The following is a 14,819-nucleotide window of genomic DNA, read 5'->3' on the forward strand; positions in this document are numbered from 1 at the left end:
ACTTTTACTTTCTTGTTACTCATGTAAAGACCAAATTAATGGTTCTCAAAATATGGCTACCAGACCAGCAGCATCAGAATCACCTGGGACCTTGCTACAAATGCAAATTTCTAGGTCCTACCCCAGATTATAGAATCAGAAACTCTGAGGTGAGGTCCTCAATAGAAGGATCTACATAAATAAACTGTTTATCTTTTTATTGCTTGGTATTAGATTGGCATGTAATTACCTCAAAATATTGAAAAATATGAGTAAATTATTCATTACCACCTTAACAATATCTTTTTTTTTTTTAATGTTTACTTATTTTGAGAGAGAGAGAGAGAGAACATGAGCAAGCAGGGGAGGGGCAGAGAGAGAGAGGGAGAGAGAGAATCCCAAGCAGGCTCCACACTGTCAGCACAGAGCCTGACACGGGGCTCAACCTCATGAACAATTAGGTTACGAAGTGAGTTGAAATCAAGAGTCAGATGCTTAACTGAGTCACCCAGGTATCTCCCCCCACCCCCACTTTATCAATATCTCAACTCTAACTTGTACATTTTGAAAAACTTAAAAAATTATAGAAATTATGACATACAATGATATTCTTTTTATACAGTTCAAAAACAAAGTAAATAGATTGTGCATACGGAAGTAGTTTTAGAACTAGTTTTTAAAAAACAAGTGAATGTTAACCACAAAATTCAAATCAGGGTTATACCAGGGGAAAAGCAGATGAGAAGATGAGGAAAGAAAGGAGCACATAGGCCCAAAGCATTGGTAACGTTTTGGGTCCTGAGTTGGGTGATGGGTTCACAGATATTCATTATTTACTGAAATTAATTAATTATGGCTATGCACGTATCAAGTATTTCCTGAGCTAAGGATTACTAGTTAATTATATGTGCTCTGGGATCGATAAAGTTTTTTTGAAGAGATAAAGAAGATGTCACAATTCTGTCCTTAGTATCATTTCAACCACCAACTATCATGTGCAATGCTAAGCATACCTGTGTGCGGTTGAATGCCACTCTTGCAAAGACAGCTTGGGACACACTGGCCCTCTTCAGCTCATCTCTGACTTGCTGGTAGATATCTGGAGAGACTTCTACAGAAGAGTTGGTTGGCTCTGGCTTAACTGCTCTGGGAATGGGTGGATGGTTCAGGAACTGCTGGTTGATGGCTTGAGGATGCTGGTGAGCCAGGAGCCGGCTAACGGCAATCTGTTGGTTTATCAGATGGGCCATGGCTATTTGTTGCCTAACAAGTTGTGGACTGAGCTGGGGAGAAAGAAGACCAGGGCTCATGATGGGCTGTAATGCGGGCACTTGGTTTCGGATTGGAGTACTGTGGTGGATTTGGCTATGAGGAGACTGTTCGTTGGTTTTCCCCAAGGATGCCAGCTGGTTCATATTTGGTAAATGCATTGGACGCTGGCCCAGAACACAATAGTCTGAAAGGTTTTCTCGTTCCACTCTTTCCACTGTTAAGAGATAAAAAATGAAAATCCATCATTATTTTCATTGGTGCAATTTATTGCTGATATATGCAGTACAAAATTATCATATTTTTGGTATATTAATGACATAAACTTTTTTCATACGAAGCTGGAAGCCCAAGAGTAAAAATGAGTTTTCCTTCCTTGAAAAATGTTATAATTTTTTCATAGGTGATATGAAAGCAATAATATTTACTACTTCATTTTTCTTCAGTTCCTAAAAGTAGGCATTTTATTGAATAACTAAGACAGAAACCACTAAGCATGATCAATTCTAAATCCTCTCGTATTCCCAAGCTCTCTCATCTCCCTCATCACCCTCTGTTATAAAAACACCAGCTGTTCTCATCTTCTGTAGTTTGTGGTTAATGGTGTAGTTCATGGTTATCAGGAAATGACAAGGACAACATCTCCTGCCAAATTAACTGCTACCTCCTAATAAAAATCTCACACAATAAGTATTATACAACTATGGGAACATTCATAGAAAATATGTGCCATGAAGTATATCCTTTTATCTACTCACTTGCTATCTTTGGTATAGGAATATTTCTGTAAAAATTGGATATGTTAATGATTGTTCTATGTACAAGGATAAGGAAGAAACAATATTTATAACATCTTCTTGACTTTTCATTAAATAAGATGCTTCCTCCCCTCTACCCCCCGGAGAGCTACCTTATTACATTTTATTGCACTTTACTAGTGAAGATTTAAGGAATAACCTGGAAAGGCAGAAGTAAAAGAAAGTGAGTATCATATATGTTCAAGCATGAGGCAGAATTTTTTCCTCTCCCAAGAATATTTCCCAGGAAAGAGTGAATTAATCACCTCATAGTTAAATCCTTATCTAAATCTCTGTATTATGTTATTATGTAAAACAAAGGTTTGTTTGGAGAAAACACATTTAAGCTGAAACAACCTCCATCATTCCTAGTTTTAAATCCTTGCAGATGTAACTTAACAGTATCTGTTTTTTAAAGTAAAAATTCCAAACAGATTTAGTAATTATTTGTTATAGCTGCAAATGTTAGATATGATCATGCAAAAGACTATTAAGACTTTAAAGAACACTACTTTAGATGGTTACATGCTGGAAATCAGAAGTAGTCACCCACAGGACAAATTTTTAAAAATAATTGTCCCATTATTACGTAAATGATGCTGTAGTTTGGTATATGGTTTAGAGTGTCAGAATCATATTTTTATCAAAAAAGTACTAAGTCTCAAAAAGAACTTTCACAGAAATGGTGTGTGCTAGAAAATCAGGTGACTCCAAACACGGGTTCTGTAATGGCAGAGACATGAGTGCCAAATCACATGAACTTTAAGGGTGGAGAAAGTAGTATTTTTAATTAATATTCTATGTAATATGTGATTTTAATATACATAGGTGGAAGTTAATACATTAAAATATAAGTAAATATTTGACCATTATCCATATGCCTAATGGTTATTTTATATATTCAAAACTTCTCATTTGGGGAAATAAACATTAGTGTCTTGGGATCACCTTATATTGAGACATATACAGTATTTATTACTGCTTTGCTTAAAAAAGCAAAGTGATTGCTTAACTTTCCTATGAACCCCCAAGTAAGTAAAGTTTACCTCAGACTTCTTTAAAGTCTCAATTGCTAACTTAATCTTTTCCATGTAATTCATATCATTGTATTCACCTTTCCTTCACATCGTTCAAGGTGAACAAATTATGTTAATCTTATCCTTTAAATGTAAGCATTTTTCAGTCATTGTATTAATTAAACTTTAAGGTATACAATCTTAAAACCAAACCAAGCACATGGTCGAGAGCCTTCAAAGGGTAATCTAACACAGTTTGCCTAGGACAGGAATCACTCTTATGATTCCTTTACTAAAAGAAGTGCAGAAACCATGGACTGCTTCTGAGTAAAATTGTACTTCATAGACAGAAATACTTGGCCCTAGTAGACACTTGGTTCATTTTTGTTTAATTCCTTTTGAATTCAGCCAAAATAAAGGCAAATTAAAATGCTAAATTATGTGCTCAGGTACTTAAGATGTAAAACTGTTGTCCATTTCTTTTTCTACTTATATATAGAACCATCCTCTTATAGCATGCATTCTTTGACCAAAAGCTAATTTTCCAAAATTTCAGTATTTTCATTTCTCAATGGCTTAATTGATTGATTTATTTGAGTAACTCAACTTTGATTGAGTTACTTTCTTGAAATATATCGAAATCACATCATTAACAAAAAGTTCTACTGACACACAATTATAGTGTTATAATTATGCACACAATTAAGCATTAACGTCAGAGCTCCAAGAAACCTGTATGAATTGGTGCGATACGAATCTGAATAATGTCATTCCATATTCCTTCAAGACTATGCATAGTATGTTCCTTTTCTTATGAGTTCTCAGATCCTTAGAAATTCATATAATTAAAAACCGGACTGTGGAAGTGTCCTTACAGACACGTAGTAACACCATGAAGTACTAAGTACTTAGAAAACCATAATGAAGGAATTGCAAAGGCAAAGGCCTACACCTCCAGGTGGAGGAAAATAGCCAGAGAAGCCAACCGCAGAGGCACAAGGGGAAGTAAGAGAAAGCCCGCCCCGTCCAGAGGAAGCAGACACTACCTTGCCTCAGCCAGTTTTTGTCTTTCTCATATTGTCATTTCTTCAGATTTTTTTTTCAAGAAAATAGAAAATCTGGATTATTACATGATAGTGCCTATTATTCAAGCATTGGCGACTAAATCCATTTGGAATAAACAACAAACAAAACATTTCTGAAAACCAGACACTGCCCACAGACTACGAGTCTTAAAACGTTGCCTATAAGACAAAAGATACCCCTTAAGTTGTTAAAGAAAAAAATAACTCAATGGCACTCATTAAAGGTGGTAAGGCAGACCTCATCCAGGACCATCGCAGTAGGTAAAGGGTCGCTTGCAATGGGATTTTATAGTGGGGGAGAGAGAAGGGGTTTAACTCCTAAAACAGCATAAACACATGGGAATTTATAGACAAAGAGCAAGGTAGGGATGGGTGGATGGAAAATTACTAAGAGGCAACATCAGGAGTAAGGGGAGTTCTGGCTAAACTGACCTAACCTGCTTCTTTGCCAAAAACAGGCCAAGGTGTTCAAACATCACCTGAGGGGGATGACAGGAGATGAGGAACCCAATTAGATATCGAGGGGTGATCAGATATCAAGGGTGGGGGTTCAGGTTAAACTGACTTAACAGGGTTCTTGCTCAAACTGGATTTTACAAGGAAATGCACAGATGGGCCATGGAGAAGATTTAGAAGACTGAGTAAAATTTGGTCAAATGAAGATCCTTTGTCAATGTTTTTCAGTCCCTGATAGCTCTACAAATAAAAGCCAGGAGAGAAAGAACAAAGGGGAGCCTGGGTGGCTTAAGTTGGTTAAGCCTCTGACTTAAGCTCAGGTCATGATCTCACAGTTTCTGAGTTCAAGCCACGTGTTGGGTTCTGTGTGGACAGCTCAGAGCCTAGAGCCTGCTTTGGATTCTGTTTCTCCCTCCCTCTCTCTGATCCTCCCCTGGTCTCTCTCTCTCTGTCTCTCTCTGTCTCTCTCTCTCAAAAATAAATAAATAAATAAATAAATAAATAAATAAATAAATAAATAAACAAACAAACAAACAAACAAACAAACATTAAAAAAAGAAACAAAGAAACAAAGAAAAAAAATCATCATCCTCACTTTTAAGAATGCCTAAATCTCGCGGTCTGTGAGTTCGAGCCCCGCGTCAGGCTCTGGGCTGATGGCTCAGAGCCTGGAGCCTGTTTCTGATTCCGTGTCTCCCTCTCTCTCTGCCCTTCCCCCGTTCATGCTCTGTCTCTCTCTGTCCCAAAAATAAATAAACGTTGAAAAAAAAAAAAAGAATGCCTAAAAATCAAATACTCATCAACAAGCTACATCTCCACTGACCAGAGCAGTAAATGGTTTCAGTAAAAATTTGTACAGATTTTGCTAAATTTGAAAAGCTTTTTCATTTTTTTCTACCACTCTCATAAAAATATCATAATAATATTTTAGCCTCTAAAGCCACAGCAGGTGAAAGACAAATGCTTTAAAAAAAAAAAAAAAAAAAAAAAGGTCAGAGGAGCATCACAATGCACAAGACTCCATCTAAAAATTGAGTTTGGACATTCATTATTTCTTTTCTATTTCCCTTCCTTCCTTCCTTCCTTCTTTCCTCCTTCCCTCCTACCTTCCTTCCCTTTTCTTCCCTCCCTCCTTCCCTTTCTACCTTTCTATTCCTTCCTTTCTTTTTTTAACATTTATTTATTTATTTATTTTGGAGAGACAGAGGGAGACAAAGCCCAAGCCAGGGAGGGACAGAGAGAGAGAGGGAGACACAGAATCTGAAGCAGGCTCCAGGCTCTAAGTGGTCATTACAGATCCTGACGTGGGGCTCAAACCCACGAACCGTGAGATCATGACCTGAGCTGAAGTTGGACGCTCAACTGACTGAGCCACCCAGGTGCCCCTCTCTTCCTTTCTTTTTAAATTTATTTGAAAGTAATCACAATGGCTGAGGTGTAGACCTAACAGCAGTATGTGATTTTATGTTTTTTTTCTTTACTCTAAGGAAACATAATATTAAGTCTGTCTTAAACTAAACCAAATTCAGAGACAACACCTTGGCTCTGAGGGTCCATCTCAATGTCTGCAATATTTAGCTATGGGAAAAAAACAAAACAAAACAAAACAAAAAACGCTGAAAAAAAGTGAAGGATAAATGGTAGTCCTGCCTCTGATGATGAAAGCAATGTTCACATTCACAACCAAAAATCTTCTCAATAGAGCCAAACTGCTTACTTATTAAAGAGACATAGAACACACCACTTCTAGGGCTTTGAATCAGAGTTATAATTTAATTCACAATGAATTTGATTCTACTGTTGCCAAAGTCCTGAAGGTGATCTGTGTGCCTGGGAAGGAATGATACCTCCACCTTCAAGTTCAAGTTTCTAAGTAGGATGTGGCTTGAAGAACTGTCAAGGCAAGTAGAGCTGAAATATTTCTATACCTGGTAGCTTTAGAGGCTTTCTGTAGCTCTTCTAACCTGTGGGAAAGGGTCTCCGTCTAGGGGCCTTGCAGGTGAACAGTTCAGATCTGGAGTCAGCTCAGGTTTCTGAGGAACTCAGAGTTCCAGGATATCTTACAGATTCCTCTGAGCTTTATGGGACTGAATTTAGGGAATGCGAAACCATTATCTAACCACTCCCTGAGCTTCTGGGATTCCATTTAACTCTGAAGTAGGAAAGCCCTTTGTAGCCCTGCTTTAGAACTGGAGGGGTTCCTAAAGCCTCCCCAAGTTCACAGAGTTGATGTTCTAACCAAGAGCACCATATGAACAGTAGCTATTTAGTGGCCATGATTGCTGGCTGCGACTGGTTGTTCACAGACTAGAAAGTCACACTCCTCCCATGGAGTAATCTGCATTACAATTAAAAGATATTTGGTGCAAAAATCTCATTTTTTCAATGTTTATTTATTATTGAGAGAGAGAGAGAGTAAGGGGAAGAGAGAGACGGAGACACAGAATCTGAAGCAGGCTGCAGGTTCTGAGCTGTCAGCAAAGAGCCCAACAAGGGGGTTGAACTCACAAACCGCGAGACCATGACCTGAGCCGAAGTCTGACGCTTAACTGACTGAGCCACCCAGGCACCCCGCAAAAATCTCATTTTATTTCAAGCGATTTTACATTATATCCAGGAAGTCAAGTATTTAATTATAACAAATCCCTGATATGTACTTATGTTTTATATACATTGTGTATTTCAGGTCTCTGCTGTATAGTCCTTGAACCATCAAAATCCTTATCACCTGGAAGACTGTTAGAAATACAAATTCATGGGCTCCAAATCAGAATCTCTCCAATGATTCTTACATACACAAAAGTTTAAGCACCAACATCTATATCATCTTTGTTTTTACTGATTGTCTTTTTTTTTATGTTTATTTATTTTTGAGAGACAGCAAGACAGAGTGTGAGCAGGGGAGGGGCAGAGAGAGAGGGAGACACAGAATCCAAAGCAGGCTCCAAGCTCTGAGCTGTCAGCACAGCCCAACACAGGGCTCGAACTCACAAACTGAGATCATGACCTGAGCCGACGTCGGACGCTCAACCAACTGAGCCACCCAGGTGCCCCTGATTGTCTTTTGAGATGGGTAATTTTTATGTATGCTAAAGTTTGAGACTCACTTTTCTATGTTGTCTTTGCTTTTATACTGTTGTCTTTGAGGCTACACCAGACACTTATTAACTGTCAGTCTGTTGTCCTGTTTTTTTTCCTCTAATCTTACTTAACATTCACTATATTATAAATGTATAAGCATTTAAAAAAATTTATCTGGGGTGCCTGGGTGGCTCAGTCGGTTAAGCATCTGACTTTGGCTCAGGTCATGATCTCACAGTTCGTGGGTTCAAACCCCACGTTGGGCTCTGTGCTGACAGCTCAGAGCCTGGAGCCTGCTTCAGATTCTGTCTCCCTCTCTCTCTCTGCCTCTCCCCCACTCATGCTCGCTCATGCTCTCTCTCTCTCTCTCTCTCTCTCTCTCTCTCAAAAATAAATAACCATTTAAAAAATTTTATTATCTGTGAAAAATCTTTAGTTTTGGTTGATGATAAATGTTATACTGATTGGACCTGGTATTAAAAAGCTGTACTCAAATCCATACCTCTTATTAGCTGTGGGGCCTCCTTGTGGGGCAAGGTGGAGATTCTCTGGACATCAGTCTTACCACAGGAAAAATATTACTATCTCAGAATTGTATCAGTAAAGTTTAGATGATCAGTATCTATATGAAAGATCTTTGTCAAAGCACTACTGTAAGTTTCAGAAAATCTCTGTATAATTATGATTAACAGATTAGGCTTCCCATTTCAAAACTTCCTGATTAAGACACGCTGACAAACATCTGCTGTTTCTCAAAGGTCACCTAAAGAACTGCAATCTTCTCTTGTTTTCAAGTCACTATGCCATGTTACATCATATCACTTTTAAAAATAATTCCTATACTTCAAAAGAATTCATTATCAATACAGAATCCCATGGCCTCACACAGTATACACAGGGATATGTTGCTGTTCAGTTTCTCCAAATGAGGCTTAATAGTTCATATTCTGGCCTTCAAATTGGGATGCAGAAGAATAGACGGGAAATAAAATGATATAATCTCACAATTCTTGAAATTAAACTTATAGAAATGCTACGCAAATACAGCTTTAAGTTTCAAAAGTTAATATAATAAAAATGAAAAAAAAAACTTAAGGAATAAAATATGCTCTAAATGTGTACATGTTACACTTACATCAACCACAAGAAGGAAAATATATGTTCTACAGTATTTTTAAAAAGCAAATGTTTAATGTCTTATTTGTATTTCCCGGGGAATAAAAAGGCATCGAAAATGTCCAAACTTAAACACACACACACACACACACACACACACACACAGAAGTTTTCCTCTTTAGTTTACTGCTTCTCTCAGTTGTATTTCATTGTTTTTATTATGTCTATTTGCTATAGATGTTATGTAAACCTAGTAAAATTTCAATATTCAAAATATACTCCATGACTAAATGCCCCAAAATATACTCAGAATTTAAAAGCCAAAGGAGAAGTGTCTGATCGGCATACATCAGACACCTGTCAATCACAGCAAGATGGCATTGGATAGGTGTCAGAGTAAACTGGGGTTTTTAAGGCCTGGGTTCTAACTCCCTGAGTGATATTGAGATTACCTATAAAATAGGGAGGATTATCTGCAAATTGGTTTTAAAGCAACCTTCCAGGTTACTTACCTAATAGTGTCTTAAAGAGAATTGCTGCTAGGATTTTCAAAACAATTCCCTTTCTCAGAATACCTGCTTCTGCTTCTTGACTCTTTATGGCAAGAATCTAAGACTTTCCTAAGGCATCTCTCTTTGCCAAACTCCCTATTGCAACAAGAATAATAGCAGTTTATGTAGTGACACTCACGGTAGATGTAGTATTGCTCTTGCAGGTTTATCTACCAATACTGCTTAAAAGACTGATAACAATTTCCAGAACTATGAACCTCGTATTTTAATGCAAACCTTAACACAGTTGCTTTTGTGAAATAACTCTTGGGGTATGTCCATACTTAGAAAGCATACAATGAATTGGGTAAAAGGTTTTGCACTGAGAAATTTCTGGAATTTCTGGCCTATGGATTTTTTTCCTTAAACTATTAAGATGCTTATGCAAATGTAAATGGATTAGCATGAATGAGTGCTAATAGATTCCCTAATAAGGTAACACTACAGTATTCCCTAGAACCTCTCTTAAAAGCCCTGGGTAGAAGAATATAAGCCAAAGAAAGTGGGGTGGAGGGAATGACAAAATTCCTGTGACTCCTTCAACTCAGAAAGTACTCTGGAGTTGATTCTATAAAGGTATGACACAGGTTTGCCCCTGACACTCTTGGTAGAAAAGTTGCCAATCAAGTTGATAATTTCGAATTGGTACCCAAACCTTGGAGTGTAGACAAAAGATATTCCTGAATATATCACTGCTTGGATTTCCAAACCTCCACCCCAAGTTCCTTGCTCCCCAACCCCTTAGCTCCCAAAACTTGGAGCCCAATTTTGAGACAATGATCCCAACTAATATCAGAGAGGTCAGGTGATCTGTTCAAGGTTGAATAGCTGTCCAAATGTAGATAAGTATTTAGAAATATTCAAAATGATTACAGCTGCTGGCTCTGAGCCTCATAAACATAACAAACAAACCACATGACCAATAAAACCTAGTTTTTTCTCTTTCTCTGCATAACTCAAAGTCAACTTCTCAGGGCCTAAATATGTCACAAATACTTTTTAATAAATTTCCTTTATAGGAAAATGTTTATGATGAGTGCAGAAATTCTCATATCTATCTTGCTCATGTACCTCTTTTACAACATACTGGCATTTCAGGTAACATGAAGCCCTACCTATTATACAGTAGCTGAGGCACTGACCTAAGCCCTGGACATATTATTGTCATTGAACTCTCACAATAGTATGACACAGATAGTATTATGGCCACTTTATTGAAGAAGCTGAAGCTCAGAAAAAATCATATCACATACGTATTAAAGAAAGAATCACATTCAAACCTATGTCTTTGGGACCTTAAAGCCTTTGTTCTACGGCTTCTGCTAAAATGCCCAACTGGGGGCATGTGGTTATTATTAATTTTAGGATTTGAGTCAGGACAGATCTACTTTCCTACAGAGAAGTCCTGATGCTCTATTTGTATGTGCACACACACTTGCACGAGGCATGTACACCCATTGGCAACATGAAGATGGATGGGCTATCTGAATGGCAAGGGTGCAACCTGATGCCTCTAGTATATGCCTTGTATACCCTTCTGATGTGACAGACTGAAAAAATGGGTAAGTTCTAAAAATGATGAAATCACTGATTCCTCAACAATTGAAGTAGTTAATCACTAAAAGAGGATTATTCACACTTGTTTATTGTTTTAATTCATAAGTACCTATTAATCAACTGTTATGTGCCAGAAATGATGCCAGCGCCTACAGATACAGTACTGAGTAATACTGGTGTTACATAGTCAACCTATAGATTTGCTTCAGAAAATTTAACTGTTTGGTACACAGATGGGCCTGTAACACCTGCCTATAATTTAAAATGCATTTCTATGTGATGATAAAACATAGTTCCATTCAATCCCAATTTTATTATTAGCAATTTATTCTAGTCATATATATATATGTATACACACACACACACACACACACACACACACAATACATACTTGTATCATAATACAAATTCACACTCATTACACTTATTTTCACGAATCTGCAATTCTTTTATTTTTCTTGAAGCCAAAAAAGTTTTGTCCCAAAAACTTGATGACTTTGTCATCAGTATGGACTCCCACTTGACTGATGGAAGACATGAATCACACAATTGAGAGCTTTGGCAAGTACTCTTTATAAACTCTGTAAATATGAAGTATTTCTTTGAAACATGTAAACAACAAGAAGTAAAAGGGGGTATACATAGTCACATAATACAGGTAAGAACCTGATAACCCTGAGCAATCACAATAAATTCCTATATGATTGAACTATATGAAATTGGCAATATCTAATTTTAATTTATAAAAATAGCAATTTCATATGGTTCAACCTGCTATTTACTTTGACTCTTCTCTCTGAGGTGGGTTACATATTATCACTAATTAACCATACTATCCACCCAAGTCTTTCACTGACTTAAACTGTTTTTAAAAGGTGTCATGACACTAATTTCCCTGACAAACCATAACAGCACCCCTATGCCAATACTGAATATATGCCCAATCACTGAAAATATTTCTGATTTATTCTGTTCTAGGCAATAACTGAGGTACAAAGTCCATTTGTTATATAAAATCCATTTTCTGTTAACACATACAGACATGATTTCCAGAGCTAAAGCTAATATTCCATATATATCAAATGTAAATCCCACACCATTAAAAAAACAAACAAACAAACAAATCTATTATCAGAAGAGTTTACTGAATATAATTAAAGAAAAATAGTAGGAGCTTGAAAAGACTGAAGGGTAAAAGGGGGAAAAAATAAGCTAAGTCTTTTAGGACTATGAAAGTTAAAGATTTGTTTTTCTCTAAATTTGTTAAAGAGAATCTGTCTCTGGGTTGAGAACTTGCTTGCAAAGTCTCTGCCTAGAGCAAGATATTCAGAGCCAACTTGTTAACTCCTAATAAAACAAGGCTTGGAAGGAAAATGCTTCCAGCCCCATAAGCGAAGTATACCAGCCGGCATTGTGATAATACCATATGACTGGTTTTCTTAGGTGTATTTTCCCCTTATTATCAACTTCCTTTTTCCATCATATTAAGATCCACAAAAACATATATATCTACCATAAACCACTTGAAGCCGGACACCTTGGTGTTTTGGCAAAAAAAAGCTCATAGGACCTATTATGTTCCATGGAAAAAGTGAGTATTATCCCACCTCTACACCTACTGTAATCTTAGCTGCCCCCTCCCCATCTGAACACTAGTGTCCCTTTTGGTTTCAAACAATGCTTTATCATAGTTTGATAACATTGGTCATTTTGAGTATTCCTGTAACTCTCTGTACAGGTTAAAGTAAGTTTTATCTATTTATTTTTGTTCTTTATTTTAATCTGAAACTATAATTTCAGAGGTGAATATACCACGATAGAAAAAAATTGCATTTCAATAACTTTATTGTTTAGGAGCATTCTCCCTTTGCCAATTGGCATTCTATGTGTATTAATTCTTAAATTCAGACTATTAAAGAAAAGTTAATCAAAGAAACAATAAACCCATAATTCATTCTTTTCCATTGGCCATTGTGTTTGCTTTTACAGGACTTAAATGTCTTAGACCATTATTTTAAGGAAAATATTCAATAAACTAGCTGGAAAAACCTTAAAGGGATGCTTTTTGTAGGTCTCTAATTTTTACTTAACAAAGGTGTTACTGTCTCTTTCAGTGGAATTGACTATTGCTAAATCTTTACTTCAATAACTAATTAATAGAAAAAAAAAGAATGATTTTAACCCATTGCTAATTTGCTAAGGACACTTGTAATACGAATTAAAGGCAAAGATTGTATTTTTCCTCAATTAAGACATCAGATAGCAAATAAAATTAGTCACAATATCACATGTGTAAAAACAAAACTGTTTTAAATGCATACGTTCAAATAAGTTCATATATTCAATTCTATTACTATTTAACAAAATAAGTACCTACAATGTTCAAAGTCCTATGTTCACAGGGCTTTTGAGGAGGGCACAAAATGGATGTGTTCCTGAGATGTTTTTACAAAAAACTTTTGGTCTAATAGGGGCATTATTCAAAAGTAAGTCAAAATTACTATAAAACATGAAACTTAGAAAGATGACAGCTTGGAAAGTCCAATGTTAGAACTCATAGCCTGACTTATATTCTCTGAGTCCAGATTTGTCTGTTCCCTTGGGAGTTCAGGATTCCTATGTTAGATAATCTCAAATTCTTGAAAAAGGTGAAATGAATGCCTATCATCAGTCAGGTGAATAGCTTGTAAAACAATGTCTAGCGCAGGCAATTATCACGTTAGACCTAACATCTTACATAGTACTTGTACTTAGCTTTGAGCACCTTGTGAACTTGATAAGTGCTTTTCAGCTTTTAACTTTGTAAATCCTCCAAGGAAAAACAAATAGTTTTTATTGAATTGATCTAGAAACCAAGAGAATTCTGATTCTAACCCATTGATTTCCCCCAAATAAGATGATGTCACCACAGTCATACCAGATTTTTAATCAGCTAGACACTTCCCGGTCTACATACAAAAACTAATTTCACAACTGTAGATTCTTCATTCAGCACCACCAGATCTATCTTTGTTTTTGAGTTTCTCATTTTGTTTCTGGGAAGGACAAATGGAAATCGGAAGCTTTGAGAAATCTAAAGCATACCGTAAGGAAAAGGTAAGAATTAACTGAAGAGACCTGAACCACTGTAAACCCTTAACTATGTCACCTTGTTCGGGTCCCAACGCTCCCATTGTTGCCCAAATATGGTTGGTCCAGAACCTATTTTAGGCATTCTCCTCACCAATCCCCATCCCAGCCATTCTCTCTTTTACTGATGGTTAATCACAACAGCCACCTATGGTATGATCTACTTCATTCTTTACCCGTCACTCCATCTCCAAAACCTGTCTTCTTGTTCATCTCCTTTCCTTTCCTGCAGATTCTAAAGAAGATATGGCTATTTCTCTTTCTTTCAAAGGCAAAGCATCATCTGTGCCTCAGATCCCATCCCTTCCTAGTTTGTGAACTCTTGCTTAGCACTCTTCTTCCTCTCCAGAGTCTTTGGCCTCCATTGGCTCCATCCTCTTTCTCCTGAATACTGGAGAGGAGGTGGGGAGTGTAGTTTACACTTATTCCTAATGCTGTAGTTAGCTGCTTTTATATCCTTTCCTGACTAAGTCAATATCTGCTCTCATTTTCATGCCATATTCCCTTCTGAGATGCATATATATTCCCCTTGTTATCACACTACAAAGAAATAGCTCTCTCCAATGTCATTATGGTCCCCTTTCTGCCAAAGCTAAGAACCTCCAAGTATCTCTTCTCCTCTTCCTCCTCCTCCTGGTACCCTTGATAACATTTCTCCACTAGTAACCCATCTTGCCTTGGCTTCCATGAAACCTCACTTTCTTCCCATCTTCTTAACCCAAGGCCATTTTCCTTTCAAAGCTTCCAATCCCCTCGTGTTCTCATTCTCTTTTTTTAGAGAAT

General features: G+C 36.9%; 1 protein-coding gene across 2 annotated transcripts in view; it reads right to left on the reverse strand.

The window, feature by feature from the left end:
• SATB2 (SATB homeobox 2) overlaps positions 1-14,819 on the reverse strand; it is a 191,045-nt gene that overhangs the window by 76,333 nt on the left and 99,893 nt on the right. For both annotated transcript variants that reach the window (XM_045034242.1, XM_045034241.1), the window contains exon 7: positions 993-1,465. In XM_045034242.1, coding sequence (XP_044890177.1) covers positions 993-1,465 — 473 coding nt within the window. The remainder of the gene's footprint in view (positions 1-992; positions 1,466-14,819) is intronic.

This window comes from Felis catus, chromosome C1 (genome assembly GCF_018350175.1).
Source record: "Felis catus isolate Fca126 chromosome C1, F.catus_Fca126_mat1.0, whole genome shotgun sequence".
Lineage (NCBI taxonomy): Eukaryota > Metazoa > Chordata > Mammalia > Carnivora > Felidae > Felis > Felis catus.